Below are 20,717 nucleotides of genomic sequence, written 5' to 3' on the forward strand. Positions count from 1 at the left end.
AATGGACTGCCATTTAATCCAATGATCCCACTTCTAGGAATATATCCTAAGAAACCTGCAACACCAATCAGAAAGAATATGCACCCCTATGTTCATAGCAGCACAATTTACCATAGTTAACATTTGGAAACAGCCCAAGTACCCATCAGCAGATGAGTGGATAAAAAACTGTGGTACATTTACACAATGGAATACTAGCAGCGATTAAAAAGAAGGATCTCTTACTCTTTGAGACAGCATGGAGGGACCTGGAGAGTATTATGCTAAGCAAAATAAGTCAGAGAAAGACAAGTACCACATGATCTCACTCATATGTAGAATCTAATGAACAAAATAAACTGATGAACAAAATAGATCCAGAGACATAGAAGCACGGAACAGACTGTCAAATCTCAGAGGGAAGGCGGAGTGGGGGGGGGGGGGTGAGGGTGGGGAGAGATTAACCAAAGAATTTACATGCATATATGCATAACCCAGGGACACAGACAGGTAAAGGCCTGGGCGGGGGTTGGGGGGTGTGTGGGGGGGTTAATGGGGAAACAAAGGGGCCATCTGTAATACTTTCAACAATAAAGATAATATTTTTTAAAAACCAACTTATAGTCAGTGATGGAGAAAATACATAATCTGAGGTAGTAGCATTGTTATGTAGAAAGCACTATATTAGAGATGGGAGTGAGGGCTTCCTGGGAGGAGAGAACTTGGAGCATGAAGCACCATGGAGTGTGTGTAGGGGAATCATAAACAGTTTCCATTTGTAGGGTGTAAAGTGCAAACTTGAGAAATAAGAAATAAGGCTTGAAATGCAAGGAAGTCCAAGAGGATCCTGGGGACCATGCTAAGGACCCTGGACTCTATCGAGGTGATGGGGAGGCAGCACGAGGGGCTCCAGCAAAGCAATGACATGTCAAGATTTGCCATATGGAGGGGGTTCAAAGAGAAAAATAATTGGATCATCAAGAATTCTCACAGACCAGATGGAGCAATCTAAATGGTCAATAGTAGAGAAACGTTTACGTGAATTTTGATAACCCACACAATGAATTATTATTCTGTTATTAAAAATCACTTTTGCAAAGACTATTTGCCCCTCCTTTTTATCTATCCAGCAAGACCTCAATTTTCTTTTTTTTTTTTTAAATATATTTTATTTATTTTTTACAGAGAGGAAGGGAGAGGGATAGAGAGTTAGAAACATCGATGAGAGAGAAACATCAATCAGCTGCCTCCTGCACACCCCCCACTGGGGATGTGCCCGCAACCAAGGTACATGCCCTTGACCGGAATCGAACCTGGGACCCTTCAGTCCGCAGGCCGACGCTCTATCCACTGAGCCAAACCGGTTTCGGCAAGACCTCCATTTTCTATTAAAAAAAAAAAACTATCAGAAAAAGCAGTAAGTGCCCAGCTGGCATGGCTCAGTAGTTGAGTGTCAACCTATGAACCAGGAGGTCATCGTTCGATTTCTGATCAGAGCACATGCCCAGGTTTCGGGCTTGATCCCCAGTGGGGGGTGTGCAGGAGGCAGTCGATCAATGATTCTCTATCATCATTGATGTTTCTATCTCTCTCTCCCGCTCCCTCCCTCTCTGAAATAAATAAAAAATATATTTAAAAAAAGAAAAAGCAATAAGTATGATTCAATAGATTAGTAATTAAGAGAGAAAGGAAGAGAGCCTAAACCAGGGTAATGAGAAAAAAAAAAAAAAAAAGAAGAAGGCAGAGAAAAGGGGCAGAGCAGAGAAAGTAGGAGGTAAAATTGTGACTTGGTGACTAAACGGGAGGTGTGAGGAAGTAGAGGGCATTGGGAGACTTGTTTGACTTGGTCAGTAAGAGTGGTTTTGCTGATGATGGAGCCATTGACCAAACCTGAGAATACCAGAGGCTGAGACACCTTGGGAGGAATTCAAGTGCATGCAGGTGTGGGCGTACTGAGGTCTGAGGTGCCTGAGAGGTCAGGTCCTTACAGAGCAGCAGCTAAGACCAGGTCATTGGAGGAGCTGCCCTGGGAGAAAATAAACAAACCGAAAGTCGATTGAACCCTGGCTGGGCAGCTCAGGCTGGTTAGATGGTCGTCCCATATGCTAAGATTGTGGGTTAGGTCAGGGCACACATAAGAATCAACCAATAAATGTATGTTTCTCCTTCTCTCTCTCTCTCTCAAGTCAATAAATTAAAAAAATTTTTTAACAAAAAAAAGTTGGTTGAGAACTCCAGTATTTAGGGAAAGACCGTCTTAGCTGACATGATGAATGTTTCTAACGCCCAATGGCCCAGGTTGTCTCTGGAGCTCCAGACCTAGTCATGCAATTATTGCCTATCACACATCTGCCCTGTGTGTGCACCGCAAGGTGTCTGAAGGCCTGGTCTTCATCTTTCACACGCGCCCCTCTCCCATCCTCGCTTTTGTCAAAATCTGCTCCTCCTGCAAGACTCATTCTTCGGCTGATTATTCCCGCCATCCCCCATTCCCTCACTCAAGAAACATTTCTTTGCCCTAACTGGTTTGGCTCAGTGGATAGAACATCAGCCCAAGGACTGAAGGATCTCGGGTTCAATTCTGGTCAAGGGCACATACCTCAGTTGCAGACTAGAACCCCCACCCTGGTCGGGGTGCGTGCAGGAGGCAACCCAATTGATGTGTTTCTCTCACATGGATGTTTCTCTCTTTCTCTCCCTCTCCCTTCCACTGTCTCTAAAAATCAGTAGAAAAAATATCCCCAGGTGAGAATTAACAACAAAAACAACAGAAACATTTCTTGAACCCCTGCCAAGTATCAGGCTCTGTGCTAAAGGTAAAGACATGCGTCAGGGCTGGTCAAGCCACCACAGGCCAGTGGAAAACCCATGAGAACAAGTGCTGATAACACATTCCGTCTAAGCCATTGGGAGGGGAAATGGCTTAGCCCAGTTGTTACTGGAGGAGGGGTGGAGCGTCTGACTTGGCTTACAGAGATCAGAATGATTTCCTGCAAGAGGTGGCACCTGAGTCGAATCATGAGCGAAGAGAGAGGAGGGGAGGAAAAGGCCTTCCAGGCAGGGGTGTCCCGTGAGAAAATAAAGAGCACAGTGTGTCTGGGGAACTGTAAGCAGGTGATGCTGCTAGAGGGTAAAACACAGGTCCTTGAGCCAAGGTTGAGGCAGGCGCCACAATCAGGAGCAGACCACGGAGGGCTTCTGTTGGAGAGGGGACACGCTAGTAAGACTGCATTTTGTCCTGTAGGCAATGGAAAGCCATTTCAAAGTTTGGGACTATGGGTGGGATGGGTAGTGAAGGGAGCCAGTGAGATTTGCATTGTGAATGACTCACTTTGGAGGCCGTGGAGAGGTTTGAATATGAGGATGGAGTGGGGGTGAGGCAAAGCTGGAAGCACGACCTTGAAAAGGCAGATGATGGAACCTGAACTAGGGCGTGGAGAAATGGGAGACAAAGGAACAACTGAGTAGACATAGGGGAGGCATTAGGTGGATGAATCGAGGATGACTTCCCTATTCCTGGCTGGGCAGTTTGAGGGCATAGTGGGGCCAGCACTGGAAATAGAGAATGCAGCAGAAGTAGCAAGTTTGGGAGAAATTTGATGAGTTCATATTTGGAGATATTAAGCCTGAGTGCCTGTAGAATGTTCAGGAGGGGAAATTCAGGAGGAAACTTCAGCAGGAAGCTGGGAACACCGGGCAGAAGCTCTGGGAAGCTGGGACTGCTGATATGCATCTGTGAGTCATGAGAACTGATCCTCTGTTGGACCAGCAGGAGAGGATGCTGTCACTCCAGCGAGAGGGTGCAGAATGGAAAAACCGGAGACTGAGGAACCAGTCCCAGAGAGCCCTGATATTAAAGGGGCAAGTCAAACTAAGAAAAACTCACGACAGGTGAGAGAAACAACTCCGGGAGAAGCAAGGCGGATAGAGTGAGAAGAGCAATCAGGAAACCCAAAGGCACACAGCTTTCAGAAACGAAGGAAAAGGAGCAGTGTCATATACCACAGAGAATCCAGCAAGACAGGCTGGAACATGTCATTCAACTTGACATTTAGGAAGCCACTTGTAAACATGTGGCTGGTAGGGCAGGTCTTGGCAGATACAGTAGCTCCAGTCTCACTGCACCTGTATGAGGAAGAGGCTTGAGGGTCAAGCTCATATGCAAGAATCGGTCTTGATCAATATAGAGGGAACTTCATTTTAAAGCTAAATGAAGTTGCACTTTATTTTTAAAAATCTCATTGGTTTTTAGAGAGAGGGAGCTGGAGGGAGAGAAACACAGATCAGTTGCCTCCCATATGCACTGGGGATTGAACCCACAACCTGGGTATGTGCCTTGACTGGGAATTGAACCGTGCATGGAACGATGCTCAACCAACTGAGCCACACCAGCCAGAGCAGGCGGTTGCATTTTAGAATAGGAATGAAAGAAAGAGAGACAAGGAAGGAGGAAGGGAGGAAGAGAGGGAGGGAGGGAGGGAGGGAGAGAGGGAGAGAGGGAGGGAGGGGAAAACAGTTGAAACATTCAAAAACCACTTAAACTGTTAGAAGTCCCACTCAGTAAGGAATACAACATTGCGCAGGGAGGAATGAGTCTCTGAGCTGTAGTGATCCTGTACTGTTCTGAGAAACAGGCTTCCGTATGTACGCTTTCTGCAAGTAAAAACATTAAAGCACAGTTTGGACATTTATAACCTCCATCAATCCACCTGTACATCAAAGGCTTTTATTTGAAACTTGGTTTTGTACAACAGTGCCCCCTGGTGTGGATGGCATGCACAAATACTTACTTACCTGTTAGCAGCATGAAGGCAATTTTCTAGAAAAAGTATTGCTGCTCTCACTCTAACTTAAAAAAAAACAAGTTTAAAATATATTTTCGGATGAGGGATGTGTTTGATTTAGGGAGTTTGCTTAGGTTTTGTGTGATGCAACGATGGGGATATCGATGTACCTGGTATGGCTCACTTAAGATGACAAAGATTCATATTTTGCATAGCTGTAGTTCTTTCAAATGGGTCATGGAGTATAAGTATAGAGCACAATGCACTTCTGAAACTGAACCACTTGTATAATCTAGCATATAGGTCAATAGAAAATGACTGATAGCTGAGATGCCCCCTTGTCCCTCTGCTCCTTTCAGTCACTCCAGTTCCTGCTAAGGGTAACCACTACCATGCTATCACATAACATAGGCCCATTTTTGTTTTTGAACTTTCTGTAATTGGAATAATCATCATGGACTCTTTTGTGTCTTATTCAATATATTTGTTGAGATTTGTCCATGTTGCTTTGGGGAGTTTAGTTCCTTCTCTTTGCTGTATAAAATATCACTGTAAAATGTAACTGTAATTTATCAACTTAATAGTTGATAAAACTTTGGGTTGGTTCCAGTTGGGGCTATAATCGTGTGCTATGACCCTTCTTGTACATGCCTTTAGGTGCATACATTTCTGTTGAGTATGCACCTAGGAATTACTGGGTTATAGGGATGCTTAACTTTATGTCTAGCAGGTTTCTAAGTTGGTGGCTCCAAATTATATTCCCATCAATGGTCTGAGAACTTCAGTTGCTTCATATCTTCACCAACACATGGTATTATTAATCATTTATTTATTTTTTTATTGACTTCAGAGAGGAAGGGTGTAGAGAAACATCAAGGATGAGAGAGAATCATTGATTGGCTGTCTCCTGCATGCCTCCCACTGGGGATCAAGCCCGCAACCCGGGCATGTGCCCCCTGACTAGAATCAAACCATGATCTCCTGATTCATAGGTCAATGCTCAACCACTGAGCCACGCCCATTGGGCCATTTTTTTTTTTTAAGAAACTTTATTTTTCGACAATCTTATTTCCATTCTGTTTAAGAGTTTGTGGAAGAACAGCTTAGGACCACTCAGTGGTTGTTCCCACCCATGCAATGGCCTGAGCAGTGGGGGCTGCAGACCAGTCTTCAGTGGCGGCTGAGCACTCCAGGCTTCAGCAGGAAACTGGACAGGCACAGAGGGCACCTGTGCCTCCAGGCCAACCTGCGACCTCAGCTGAGCAGTAGTGAGCTCGGGAGCAGTCCATTCACCCTGAGATGCCTCCTTGGTCACAGCCTTTCAGCAGCGGCCTGCTCTCCCTTTTCAATCTCTTCCAGGTCCCTGTCGAAGCAGACATCAGGCATGACCTCCCATGGCTGCTCAGGGGAGATGGTGCCACACGTGCACAGAACTTCCTGGGCCACCTCAGACCCCTGGGTGAGCCCCCTTGTTGCTGCAAGGGATGGCGATGTCTACAGAGTGCAGAGGAGAGTCTGTGATACACAGAGCAGGGGGTAGGCAGGTTAACACAAGACGCCTCTGTGAGGCCGGTGGGCAGCCCGGGGAGAGTAACCACCAGGAGTCTCGGCTCCTGGAGGGCTGCCTGGATCTGGTTGATGAAGGTCTGGGAGTGAAGTGTCGAGCAACAGCAGTGGCTCCAGTAAACTTCAGCACAGCTCGCTGGACGATACGGCATTGGCATCAGCTGGGTTTTCAGTGGCAACGATGGCAGAAGCTGCCAGCAGAAGCTTCTCCCAGATTCTCTTCTTCCTTTTGTAGATGGACTGTTCTATTTGGAAGTCAACGTTTGGTGCCACATAAGTGGGTTCCTGCTGCAAGGAATTTGAGGACATCCTCATCCCTCGTTTGCAGGACATCAGGGGCTCCAAACATTGTGGAAGTTTCCCTTTAAGTTACGTGGGAACTGAGAACAAGGCTGTCTGGGTCCCACTCAGGGTAGCACGGAAAGGTGTTAATCTTTTTAATTATGACATTCTGGTGGGTATATGCTATGTGTTTGGTTTTTTTTAAACAGCTTTAAGAGGTAATTCATATACCATACAACTCACCCATATATTCGAAGCCAGTATATTCAAAGCTTTCAGTAAGCTCACAGAATTGTGCTTCTATCACCACAATTTCAGAATGTTATCATTATCCTCCAAATAAAACCCTCTACTCCTGAGCTGTCACCCCAACCCTCCTATCCCTCAGCTCCAGTCAACCACTAATTTACTTTGTGTTTATGAATTTGCTTTTGACATTTTACATAAATAGAAGCATACAGTATGTGCCCTTTTGCCTGGTTTCTTTCACTTCCCATGTTTTTTTCAAGACTCATTACTTTTGATTCAACAAAGGAACCGTCATGACTCAAACTGTACGTCTGAAACACAGGCTGCAGGTTTGCTCCCATTTACTCATCCCCCTGTAAAACAACAACAGTGCTAATTGCTTCCTTATCTGATGGTACATTTCCTAGTTAACTTTCAGTTATTTTCAAAAGCATATTAGGAAGCTGTGCTCCTCTGCATCAATTTGCAAGAACACATGCCTTTAGGTGTGTTACACAAAGCTAAGGTTTATCTTTGGCTCAAGAATGAGCTGAAGATAAAGCAATGAGTCCCTTTAACATTTTTCAGGTCAAAATTATTTTGGTCATGCTTTATGGTAAGAAATTCTGGAGAGTTGAGTTCATTTGTTGGAACAGATTCAAATGATTTGCTGAGATAGGACAATTCTGGCTTTTCCTAAGGTAACCCTATAGCAGACCTCTATGTAGGTCACTCAGTTCCACTCAGTTGAAGACGATAAACACAGAGATGTGAAGGCCCATGTGTAGAAAGAAGAAGAGATTGGAGTTATGTGTCTACAAGCTAATGATCTTCCATGAGAGACACGGGAAGATCCTCAGAGCCTCCAGGGAAAATCAACCCCTTGGTTTTGCACTTCGTTTGTGGGGAACAGAAATGAACTTTGAACTCATTGTGGTTAATTATACTTTTACTAGAGGCCCAGTGCACGAAATCGTGTGGGTAGGGTCCCTAGGCCTAGCCTGCGAACTGGGCCATCTTTTGCCCATTCGCCAGTTCCCAGGCCCAACACCACCTCCGCTGCCAGGCTGGGTAGGTCGCAGGCATGCCCCATAGCTTCTGTCAGCACCGCAAGCCCCAGCAGCAACGGCAGCGGTGGTGCCCGCATGAGCAGCCCCAAGCGGGCAGCGCGTTCCATCATTGACCGGCCCAGTGCACACGGACGGAGGTGAAGTCGCTGGCGCCCGCTTTCCCACAGGCCTGAGCCCCCAAGCAGCCAGGGATGAGCTGGGGATCCCAACGGCCTAATAATCAGCTCGGTCCTCCCACCACCTACCCCAGTTCCCCGCTCACCATCACTGATCCATCAGAGCCTGTGGGCTAGGGGGAAGGACCAAGAGGTCAGCCGTTCTGCCCGTTCGGCAGTCCCCAGTCCTGCCCCACCGCCACCCACCTGCTTCCCTGTGGTTCCCCATTTGCCTGTGGGCGGGGGAGGTGGAAGAGGGGAGGGACCAAAAGGCGGTCAATGCACCTCATGGCAACTGGTCGAGCAGTTGTTCCGGTCATTCCGTTTATGGTCCCTGGCCTTTTACTATATAGGATTGGGCAGCATCGTCTATAAAGTTCATTAGTCTGACGTACAAGAGATCTGAAACACTTGGTAGTGAGGTGACCACAAATATTTACAAGAATTTTATTCTCTGGTGCAAATCAGATCTTGTGAGCTATTAAGAAATAATTGTAGCCAGTGATGTTTAATTGGCACATTTGGTATGTTTAAGGTTTAGTACAATCAAACCATAGTAAGAATAAGATGGAAAACTTATAAAAGGGGCAAATAAATTGGCAAAGCTAAGTCCTAAGAGCTCACCTTTCACATCTTATTTAAGGACCTCTGAGAGTCCAGTGCCTTTCCAGAACAGCTCCTTTCCAGGTAAGTGACTCAGGACCCAGGGCTGTGTCACCACAGCAAGGACATGTGGCTTTCCATGCTCCCACATGGCCTGTGCTTCCAGGCCTGCTGTCAGAGCAGCTGCATGGGCTCCCTGCTTACTGTGGTAGGGGATGTGGCAGCGTGCACGGGTCTTTAACTGAGCAGTAAATACCATTGCCATAAAACAGCACAAGCTTTGGGTTTCTTAAGACATTCAAGGTCCAACACAAACACTCCTTCAAATGTGCTGGAAAAATGACAGAAACAGTCAGGCCTTGGTCAGTTTTCTGAATGCTTCTGTCAACTGAGTACTGGGACCAGTCAGAGGGCATTCTCTTCTCTTAAGCCAAAGAATGACTGTTTCCTGAAAGACAAAATAATGTTGGAATCTATTATTTGGCCTCAATTTTTCTTGTATTTTGTTTCTACTTCCCTTCTTAAGTAACACAGTCAGCATATACTGTATATAAGTAGGTTGGCTTTTATTTTCTTCCTTTTTTAGTCAAAGGGAAGGAATCACACAAACACGTATGGAAAACGACAAGCAGAAGCTTCTCTTTCCGTTATTATGCTGACAGTAAGTTGGATGTAAGCTGTACTAATATAGTCAAATATCCACAATTGTCTATTGTAATCTTATTTCCTGCATCTTATAGTTAACATATATAGAAAGATATCCTTACCTACTTATGCTTCTCTACTGTTCAATAAGCTTGTGCCACAAATGTGGCTAACTTGGCTATCTTTGGCCTTTTTATATAATCACTAGAGTCCCGGTGCCTGAATTCGTGCACAGGTGGGATCCGGCCAGCCCACCTCGATGGGGACCTATCGGGCCAGGCCAGCTGGGAGGAGGGGCTGTGGGCAGTTGGCCAGCCGGCCCTGCCCCCTGGTTGAACTCCCAGTCAAGGGGACAATTCGCACATTAGCCTTTTATTATATAGGATGTACCACATGTTATAATACTAGCTGCTTTGTGTTTCAAAGATGTTTATACAAATGCAGAAACAAAACTGGCATTAGTCTAAAAATTAAATCTAGCTGCTAGTAGCTCAACAGCTCTATCTTCTTGCTGGAATCCCCAACCCCCTCCCTCAAGCACAACCCCCACCCTTCCCACATAGTAACATAATACAACAAAATATATTAAGTGTACATCATACATTTATTACCAACAACCCTCTCAACTCCAAAATTGGGCACAGGGATTAAAAATAAAAATTCATTGCACTACTTAGTAAAGCATTACTAGTAACTTTCATAAAAAATGTACAAATTTTGTTAAAAATTTATCAAGCCTTCAAATGATTTGGTTACAGATATTTATAATACATACATTTAAAACTATGTTAACTGATACAATGGAATATGATTTGAGGAAATGACTCAGCAAATGATTCCAAAAAACACCCCTGTAAGCTTTCATAATCTGAAACAAACAGCAAAATGAGGTAACCCAATGTACAACAGGGGGAAAATAGGTTCCTAATGAAGGCCTAAAGACATATATGAAAAATATTCGCACAAGTGAATTATAGATCTCATTCAAAATATTTAAGAGGCCCAAATTTAAGAATCTTTAACAAATCACATTTGAGAGAGTGTATAAAATCTAAATATGCTTCCACATTTTTAAAATTTTGCTTAAAAAAGAAAAAGAAAAATCAGGACAGAAAATCCTAATGAGATCTCAATACCTGGAGGCCTTGACTTATTTTTTGTTTTGTTCTGTTTTGGGGGGTAAGGTGGGGGAGGCTGGTGGAAAAAAAAGAAGAAAAAAATCAAAGATGATAATTCATGTCAAAAACAAAAAATCCCAAAACAAAACCCCATAGCAGAGTTAAGATGGTAAAGCCAATATTGTTTTAGGAGGAAAGAGGAAGAAGGCAACAAACCAACATCTGCCTGCTATCTGGTGCATCACCCAAGGTGACAACAGCTGGAACAAATCAACTGCTCTTTCTCTTTTGCTAGCCACAAAGCTGCTCATTTTGGCTAGTCTGAGCTGGTTCAGAGCACATGCATGTATACTCCTAATATGTACTAACCACTTAATAAGCAAGTCTGCACACATCTCTAAGAGGCCCATGCAAAGAAAAGACATTCCCAAAGAGAGATCAGTCACAAGAGCCAACAATCAGAATTTTATCAATAGACCCTGCTGCCTCCTAAATTGCCAACTGCCTCTCAAAAACTTACTGGAAAAGGGATATTATGACAAGAATTCATCGTCAGAGGGAAGGAAGAAAGAGCTACTTTTCCTAGTCATTAGTACAATGTGCCTTGTTAATTAGGTATCTATATAAATTAGAAAAAGTGCTTTACTTGCATGCTTCAATAAAATGAATACTGAGTGTAGTAGTGTTACGTTAGATCTGTACAGATAAAAAATTTTTTGCAGCTATATAAAAGAGTCTATGTATAAGATGGGCTTTTGCCATTTTAAACATGATTTTTTTAATTAAAAAAAATAAAGATTAAACTCTACGTGATTTGTAATGTAGCTGATTATTATGCCAATAATTTTGGTCTTTAACAAACTTTTTATTCATCAGGAATAGGTGGGGGATATCCTAATGATTTAAAAGTAACATGTGCATTTTATCACTGTTTAGATGTATTTATGATGCACTGACAAGTTTAAGGGCAAACAGAAAGTATGCAAAATTCTATTTGTATGACTAGAGGCAACAGTGTCTGGAAAAGGGCAAAATTGTGCTTCTGTGTAAATTGACTTTACTGAACTCTAAGCTGTGATGAGCTTATAGAGATTTCAAGGGAAGGCAAGTAGCATGGCAGTAATAAGTAGTTAACACTGTCTGAGTAGAAGACCAACACAGAGCCAACTGAAAGCTGAGTGAGGCTGGCAGCAAATCATCACAATCCTGACTGGAACTACACAGCTTGTGCTACTGCAAAGCAGTGACATCAACCGCAGGGAAGAGGCAGGCAATGTTGAGCACACAAAGAATGAGAGAGGAATCTAAACACTGCTGGAAAACTGAATTTAAACGATCTGCATTATGCTCAATAAATCTATTAAAAAAACCACACAGCTATGTATGGAAATATTTCAGATCAACTAAATGAAGGTCAATTCCTGTTTTACAGCATTATTTTTTATACAAAAATCACATCTTCATTATACTGCAAGTATTTTGGACACCTGTCATATAATATTTTTCTCATTCAAAAAAAATAAAAAGAAAAGCAACAAAACATCAAAGCACATCAGGTCTAAGGAACTAGAGCTGTCACAGCACTTGATCCATCCTGGAATTGAGGGTTTTGATGAGAAGCACATTTACTGAGAGAAGAACTAGACAACTTTCAGAATTGGAGCTTGGCAGGTGAATTAACTCAAACAGAAATACAGTTTTCTTAAAACAACTTAGTTGCCCATGGGAGCTGGAACAAAGAACATATACCAGAAATCAAGCTGAGTTAGCTAACAGATTTTGTTCTGTTGGAAGTCAAGGAAGTAAGACTTCATGGGACCAGTGGTATTCTTAGAAATATATTACTCAAATATCTTCAGAATAGACTACAATCTAAACATTAAAAAAAAAAAAATCACAAGTACTTCCTTAAGAAGCTTACTGGAAATGTAAAGGAAAAAACAAGTATCAACATTCAAATCATTGATTGAAATGCTAATATTGCTAACTGATGATGTATGATATTGCACCTTCTTTTTGGAAACAGCAAGTTGGAGATTTAAAGTTTTCAGAACAGAATAAAAAAATCAGGTTCATGGAGTGAGATCTGTTACACTTTTTTTTCTTAAGCGACCCACTTGGACCACCAATGAAGAAAAGGCGACAGCTGCCTGAAGTAAAGGAAGGCGGCTTTTCTCATTCCATTCATTGGAAGGGAAGGGGATGGAGTATTCAATGCTTGTAATTGATGCACCCTTAGCAATCAGTGTGCAACAGCAAACACAAGGGGAAAAAAACCAGTGTACAGTACTAGTGCTGTTTAAATAACACACCAGATTATACATTGCAGCATAATTAAAACTACACACACACATTCTTGGTACATGCTGGTATATAGATCTCACACACACATTAGCTACCATGCCTGCACACAAGTAGTTACACACTCTCTCTCACACACAGAGATACATTTATCACCAACAGGCATACATTGCATTCATTTCCACTCACAGTTTCTGAAGGCTCTATATAAGGTAGATTGCTATATCATCTGGAGCTACCACTTTTTATAAAAGCACATGCTAAAAGATCACGTCCACTGTAATCTTGCAGCAACACTCGGAATGATCACACAAAAACCAGGGAATGTTAGTGCACACACAAAATTAAGCTAAAGAAAAAGTCTTTGGAGTTCCAATCACACGGTTAGTATAACAATCCCATAATTATGAAGACTAATTGTAAGCTTTTATAGTTGATTAAGTCACACAGTGCAAAGAAAGGTCCATTGCCCCTTTTGGTAAAGGGAGGGCTGGAAGCCACACAGATTAAGTTCAATGGATAGTCCGTATATACATGTGATGAGGAACCCAAACTAAATTTGTGCTCTTAGGTTGGTCATTCTGAATCCCGATGCACTTCTGAAGCATCAGCTCGACAAATTGGGCAAGTACGATTTGCCTAAAACACAAAAGAGAAAACTTGTCTGAATTGTGACTTACACAATGAAACATATTAAAAGCAATGGAACTCTTACTTCCCATATAGTTTCTATATTCTTTGTTCTTTGAAGAGGGTACAAAGCAATCATTTAATAAGTCTTTTAAAAAATACCCCATTAAATCTAAAAAAACGAATAACCTATGATTGATTTTTTTGGTTTTATTTTTGATTTTTTTAAAGGGTCTACTTCACCATATAGACAACATTATCCATCACCAGTTCAGACAAATTTAATTAACTGGCTTAAAATACTCCATCTCAACAAATGACACCACCATTTGCTGAGTTGCTAAAGCCAGCAACATAGGCATCACCTGCTCTCTTTCTATAATCCATTATTCATCAAATACTCTAATTTCTTTATTATAATAGTTTTCAAATCAGTCCTTTTCTTTTCATTTAATTGCCACTATTTGTGCTGTGTATGGCTCAGAACATCCTTATTCCATCTTCCTGCCTCTCAGAAATTATTCCTTGTAGTTCATTCTCTAAACAATGGCCAGTGATCTTTCTAACATACAATCTCACTCATATCTCTTCCACATCACTTTCAAGATATCAAGCCCAAACTCCCTCCACTTCACAGTGACTTCACAATAAGCTGGTCACTGGTTACATTTCCGAACATCTGTCTCTTCTCTTGCCACTAGCGTACACTAGTTATCAGCCACATGAAACCTGTGGTTTTCTGATCTCTCTTCTCACATGTCAGGGTTGAGCTTATTTAATGCTTTATTTTTTTAAAAAGTTCAGACTCTTCACCTTCAGGATTCAGTTTGGGCTAAACTGGGTACCCTTAATCTGTGCTCATCTGTCTTCCTCACCAAACTGGGAAGTTATCTAACCCAATATTATTATCTTCTAATGAGAATATTCTAAAAAATTCCCACACAACATAAACTAATTTGTGTCCTTTGGACTTAAAATTTTTTTTTAATATCTACAAAAGAAAAAAAGGGTCAGAATTAAAAGCACTAGAGGTTTGTTTCCATGTAAATCTCTGACAAAGGAGCTCCAGTGAGGTCCCCTTCTAAACACAGGAAACTGGCCTAATGAACCCAGGCCTTACCCCTATATACCATGAGAAAGTTAGGACATCCTTATATAATAAAACCCTAATATGCAAATTGACCAAATGGCAGAACGACCGGTTGCTACGATTCGCACTGACCACCAGAGGCAGATGCTCAATGCAGGAGCGCCGCTCAGCCAGAAGGCTGGTGAGTGCGGTGGCAGTGGTGGGATCCTCTCCCGCCACTGCAGGTGGGTGGTAAGGAATGAGTGGTCCCGGACTGTGAGAGCCCCAGACTGCAAGGGGGGATTGGGCCTGGGCCGGCAGGCAGACATCCCTCAAGGGGTCCTGCACTGCGAGAGGGCGCAGGCCTGGCTGAGGGACACCCCCCACTCCCCAGTGCACGAATGTCGTGCACTGGGCCTCTAGTACTCATTATGAAAGACAGATAACCACTTTTCAGGTTTTACAAAATCACTCCCATGATGATGATTATAGTTCATTTTTGCTGGCCTTTTCTCTTCATTTTTAGAAATCATATTGAAAGCTGTGTTTGAAATGTATTACTCAAATATCTTACCTCCTTACCCACCCTCCACCAATGACGGACTTACTCTACATGAAACCATGCTCAATAAAAAGAAAACTCAATGTTATTCTCTTCTCAGATGCCATCACTTTACCTTAAGCCATTTGTCGACACACTTGGCATGGAACTCGTGGTTACAGGGTAAAACTCTAAGTAGCTGCCTTGACTCAAAATCACACATGCATACTACACACCTAAAAAAAAGCAAAAAGGTCATTTAACCATAAAACCAAGTGGTTTTCTGTTTTGTTATGACCACTGAAGCCCCCCCCCCCAAAAAACCACTTACCATCTTCCTTATCAAAATGTCATTTAAATTTTAAGACACACACACAAAATCATATTAACACATGTAGTAAAAGTGCTTTTCTTCACTGAGAGATCATCAGGAAAATCTCTGGTTTAACATCCAAGCTAGTCTTTTTTTTTTATTTTTTTTATTTCAGAAAGGAAGGGAGTGGGGGAGAGAGATAGAAACATCAATGATGACAGAGCATCATTGATCAGCTGCCTCCTACACACCCCACACTGGGGATTGAGCCCACAACCTGGGCATGTGCTCTTGACTGGAATCGATCCAGGACCCTCCAGTATACAGTCCAATCCTCTATCCACTGAGTCAAACCGGCTAGGGCCCAAGCTAGTCTTAACATACTGCAGACCAGTACTTTCATTGCTAGCTTTACCCAGTGGCCAGATAAGTTTCTATTGAATGAGTACAAAAAATGTTTTACGTAAATGTTAATGGCACGCTTTAAAATTAAATACCCACTGCATTCTGAAGTTATTTATTACATGTTCTTATAAGCTAATATCTTATAAGTATTCTTGTGATTGGCCACAAGCCTTAGAACAGAAAACACGACAATTCTTGTGATCCATTTGCAATGTGTTAATACTAAAAAAGTACTATGATAGTCAACAAAGAGGTGCTAGAACTGGATAGTCTTATGAAAAAAAAAAAAAAGTTGGACTACTACCTCACACAATACACAAAAATTAACTCAAAAATGGAGCAAAGGCCTAAATGTCTAAGCTAAAAATTGTAAAATCTTAGAAGAAAGCATAGGAGTAAATCTTCATGACTTCCAGGTAGGCCATGGTTTGAGATACCGAAAACACAAGAAACAAAATAGCTAGGTAAATGGCACAGAGGTGTAGCTGGTGGTGACCCGCCTCCCATGATGAAGTCAGACAACAATTACATGTTAACAGATGACCCTCTTCCTCTCCTGTACCTCCTATTTCCCCTCCCTCTGATAACTCAGCCAGCACACCATCACCACCACCTCTCGGCCAGTTCCAATGTGCTCTCAGTTTTCCCAATTCTGATACGTTAAACTATACTGTACATATGTTATTTCTACTTTGTATAAACTGTATTTATCATATAATTCTTGCTTTTACTGTATGTTAATGCTACTTTATGTTTTATGTTTTTTGGTATAATTTGGTAGGTTATTTTTTGGAGCTATGAATGCTCAAAAATTTTTCCATATAAATTAATGGTAACTGCTTCTTCACTTCATGTCATTTTGGTTTATGAAACACTCTACTTTTGGAGCAAGGGAAATCTGTACATAAATGTTCACAGCAGTATTATTAATACTAGACAAAATTTGGAAACAACCCAAATGCTCATCAATTGAGGAAAGGACAAACAATATCTAGTGTATCCATACAATCAAATATTACTTGGTCATAAACAGGAATGAAATACTGATATAAGTTATGACATGATGAACCTTGAACACAAGCTAAGGGAAAGAAGCCAGATTAAAAAGACCATATATTATATGAGCCCATTTATGTGAAATGTCCAGAATAGGGACCTCTATAGAGCTTAAAAAAAAATTAGTTGGGGTTTGTGCCAGGGTGAAGAGGATTGGAAAGATATGGGGAATGGCTGCTAATGGATAACAAGTTTCTTTTTGAGGTGATGAAAATGGTATAAATTTGCTTATGAAGATGGTTGCAAAAAGCTGAATATACTAAGAATCACTATAAATGTGAATTATATCTCAGTAGAGTTTCTATAAAGAAGATACTATAATAAGCAGAATCTTTAAGTAAAAACTTCGAACTTTACATGTATGAGACTTTAATCATATACAAAATATTGCAGTTGGAATTAGAGACCATAAAATTTCTGGGCAACCTAAAATTCCAGAACAGCACTGTCCAATAAAATTTTCTGAAGTGACAGAAATGTTCTAAATATTTCAATACAGCATCACTAGCTAGTGTTACTAAGAAATTTAACTTTCAATTTTATTTAATTTAAGCAGTCCCATGTGACTAGCTGCTACCTAACTAGATGACATAGGCCAAGATTATGAAATAAAGGTTACTTTATCAAGTTATCTATGGCTCTCATGCTTTTGTTTCATAAAAGTAGAAAAGAAAATTTAACAGAGTGATGTCAGAAAAATGTACTTACAAAGTCTGTTCTGACTGGTGGTTGTTAGGATTGAACCGATAAGAAGGAAGTTGTTCAATATCTGCTTTAGTCAGTCCTCGTGGCTTAGCTTCTCCTAGTCGCTCTGCCAGGTTTAAAAGGGCCTGTTGATGGAAAAGGAAATATATTTTAACTTTCTTTAAATTTTTCTATTGCAGTAATTTTTTAAAAAAAAACACTACTTTTATTGTGGAAAAATTTAAATACATACTAAAGAAGAGGTACAGTATAATGAAATTCCATATTCCCATTACCCAGGCTCAACAATCCATGGCTAATTTTATTTCACCTATTACTTTCTACTTCTAAATACCAGATTATTTTCAAACAAAACTAAAACATGGTTATTTCATTAACAGTTCTGTATGTATCTTTAAAACAGTCTGTCAACTTCAGCTCTTTTGACATTTTGGGCTGGATAAACTTTTATTGTGGGGGGCTGTTCTGTGCACTGTAGAACGTTTAGCAGTATCTCTGCTAAATGCCAGTAACACCCTCCCACCCAGTTGTAACAATAAAAAATGTCTCCATATATTGCTAAATATCCCCTTGGGGATAAAACCATCCCCAAGTTGAACACCACCACCCTAAAAAAGGAAAGATTTTTTAAAAGGGAATAAATCACATCATCATCATCATCATCATCATCACACCTTGTAATTCTTTGTCAAATGTCTGTTTCAATTACTTTCAAAACACTTTTAAAAATAGTTTATTCAAATCATAATCCAAATAAATCCATCTATTCCCATTGCTTGATGTTGTCTCAAGTATCTTTTTAAAATTTTGTATTTTTTGAAAAAACAGGTCAATGGCCTGTAGAAATTCTCAGTCTGAATTTTGTTGACTGAACCACCCCACCCTGACTTGAGTTTTCTTGTCCCCTGTATTTTCTATAAATTGGTGGATTTGAATATTTCAATCATAGCTCACCACACCTAATTGTTATGTTAGCAGCCACTGATGGAACATTGCCTAGGTCCATTTATTCATTAAAGATGGCAAAATGGTAATATTTTAATTCTATCATTCTTTCTTCATTTATTAGATGAAATACTTCCATACTGAGCAACTGCCCCATACCAAATTGCATTGTTAGTATAAATCATATATCAAGTGCAGGATGAATAAGACCACTGAGTGTGTTTTTTTAAGTATCACTATGAATTCATGAATTTTAGCATAATTGATGTTTCAACGTATTGCAGCTATTATGCTTACTGGTTTTATACAAGTACCTCCTTTCTCCCAGTTTTCAATGACTCTAATTATTCATTTGCGTTATCCTAAAATCAGGCAGCCCTTTGTGTGCTGCTTTCCCCCTTTAAAGGCTGCCACAGGGTTAAGAGAATGGGTAACAAAGAAATGATGACAGATGAGATGAACAAATAATTTCTCAAAAAAAATCTCAATAACTAATGCTGTGATAGCTGTTTTAATATAATGACACCACAGACACTGATTTTGGTACAGCTTCATTTGGAGAACTGGGTCACCTAAAATTGCTTCCCCTTTGTGAACATGAATGACCCTAAGTCCTTCTAAATGCTAGACAAGTTGTTAAGTTGGTGCTGATTACAATTAGCATATAAAATTTATGATATAGCTTATCTATATTTATTATACCTCTCCTGTATAATAGGACACTTAGGTCAACTAACACAAATATGACAATTATATTCAATAAAATATGTTCATTAAGCCCTTATTGAAAGGAGAATGTAATGATAACCAAGCCCTCAACAAATTTATATGATCCAGCAGGCAAGATAACTGAAGGCATGACATGATTATTACATATGGGTTTTTAAAAAATATATTTTATTGATTTTTTACAGAGAGGAAGGGAGAGGGACAGAGAGTTAGAAACATCAATGAGAGAGAAACATCGATCAGCTGCCTCCTGCACACCCCCCACTGGGGATGTGCCCGCAACCAAGGTACGTGCCCTTGACCAGAATCGAACCTGGGACCTTTCAGTCCGCAAGCCGACGCTCTATCCACTGAGCCAAACCGGTTTCGGCTACATATGGTTTTATAAGAACAAAAAGGAGGGAGAGGGGCATTTAGATATGATAATGGACTAGAAATGCCTTTCATAGAAGTAGTTTCAAAATGTAGAGGAAGGGGGGAAAATAAATGGGCAGAAGGATCGAGGGGAGTAAAAGCACATAGGCAAGATGTATAGGGTAGACTAAAAAATGGTGAGTACTCTGGACTAGGGAGTGCTGTAGATGTGCACACTATTGAGATAAAACCAGAAAAGCAAGCAAGATTTTCTTGGTTGAATTAAAGTGTGACTTTGCAGAAGATCAAACATATTCAATCCAAAACACAGTCTAGAAAGGATTCCAATGCTAAATACAAAATATTTTCCCTACACTGGGATAGTATCAGTTTTTCCATTGGTATATGTATATAATTTGTTTAACGAAAAGCTGTCCTTTCAGTAGCATGAAAAAAGACTCAATTTCAGTACCTAAAAGAATACCTAAAAGAGAACCAACTCCTTTCCTTACCGCTCTGTACAAAACTAACATAAAGAGTGTTCTAGAAACAAAATCAGGAAATTATTACAGCCCCTTTCTCAAGAATCTGGGAATGGAAGCCAAAGGACACTGCAATGTGATTATGTATGTAGAAAGAAAGTGATATAATGGCATTCTGAAAACTACAGAAGAATATAGCATTTGGCCTGATCTCTTCCACATGCATTTAAAAAATAAAACAAAGATGCTTTAAGATTGTTTGTGTGTGAGATCGCTCCTCCCTCTCCCCAGGTTCAGTTCACCTAAAAAAAAAAAAAAAGTGTTCCAGCACAGATGTCCCAATTAACGATGGTTTGGCTTACGATTTTTCCACTTCACAATGGTGCAAAAGCGACATGCATTCATTAGAAACCAGGTAGGCTAAGCTATGATGTTCAGTAGGTTAAATGCATTTCAATTTATGATATTTTCAACTTACAATGGATTTATCAGGACGCAACCCCATCATAAGCCAAGGAGCATCTGTATTCATACTGTATAAATAGAAACTAAGTGAGGCTGGGGTGAGAAAGATAGCTGGCAGTATCAAAACCAAGTCATACATACAGTCACTCACATTCAACATACCCAAATCCGAATTTGCCTTCCAACCCCTAAACTGCACCTCCTATTCCTAACTTCAAATACTATAACATCAACATCATCTAAATTAGATTATGTCATCTACTTGACCTACTGTCATCTTCTGCCTTGTTAC

The 20,717-nt window shown here is 40.8% G+C and overlaps 1 protein-coding gene and 1 pseudogene across 5 annotated transcripts in view; both read right to left on the reverse strand.

Annotated features, from left to right (window-relative positions):
- Positions 1 to 5,866: 5,866 nt before the first annotated feature.
- On the reverse strand, positions 5,867 to 6,678 carry LOC308248096 (small ribosomal subunit protein uS2-like; annotated as a pseudogene). The gene has a single exon. The product of its transcript is annotated as a small ribosomal subunit protein uS2-like (transcript).
- A 3,219-nt stretch (positions 6,679 to 9,897) lies between these two features.
- Positions 9,898 to 20,717, reverse strand: part of RNF38 (ring finger protein 38) — a gene marked incomplete at its 5' end in the record, with an annotated part of 109,437 nt that continues 98,617 nt past the window's right edge. For 3 of the 4 annotated variants that reach the window (XM_080669631.1, XM_080669633.1, XM_080669632.1), the window contains 3 exons: positions 9,898 to 13,370; positions 15,108 to 15,207; positions 17,454 to 17,575. In XM_080669631.1, the coding sequence (XP_080525757.1) occupies positions 13,308 to 13,370; positions 15,108 to 15,207; positions 17,454 to 17,575 (285 nt within the window). In that variant the 3' untranslated portion in view covers positions 9,898 to 13,307. Of the gene's footprint in view, positions 13,371 to 15,107; positions 15,208 to 17,453; positions 17,576 to 20,438; positions 20,494 to 20,717 lie in introns of all 4 variants that reach the window. The other variant, XR_013960667.1, reaches the window with a different exon arrangement.

Source organism: Plecotus auritus (assembly GCF_963455305.1).
Source record: "Plecotus auritus genome assembly, chromosome: 5".
Classification (NCBI taxonomy): Eukaryota; Metazoa; Chordata; class Mammalia; order Chiroptera; family Vespertilionidae; genus Plecotus; species Plecotus auritus.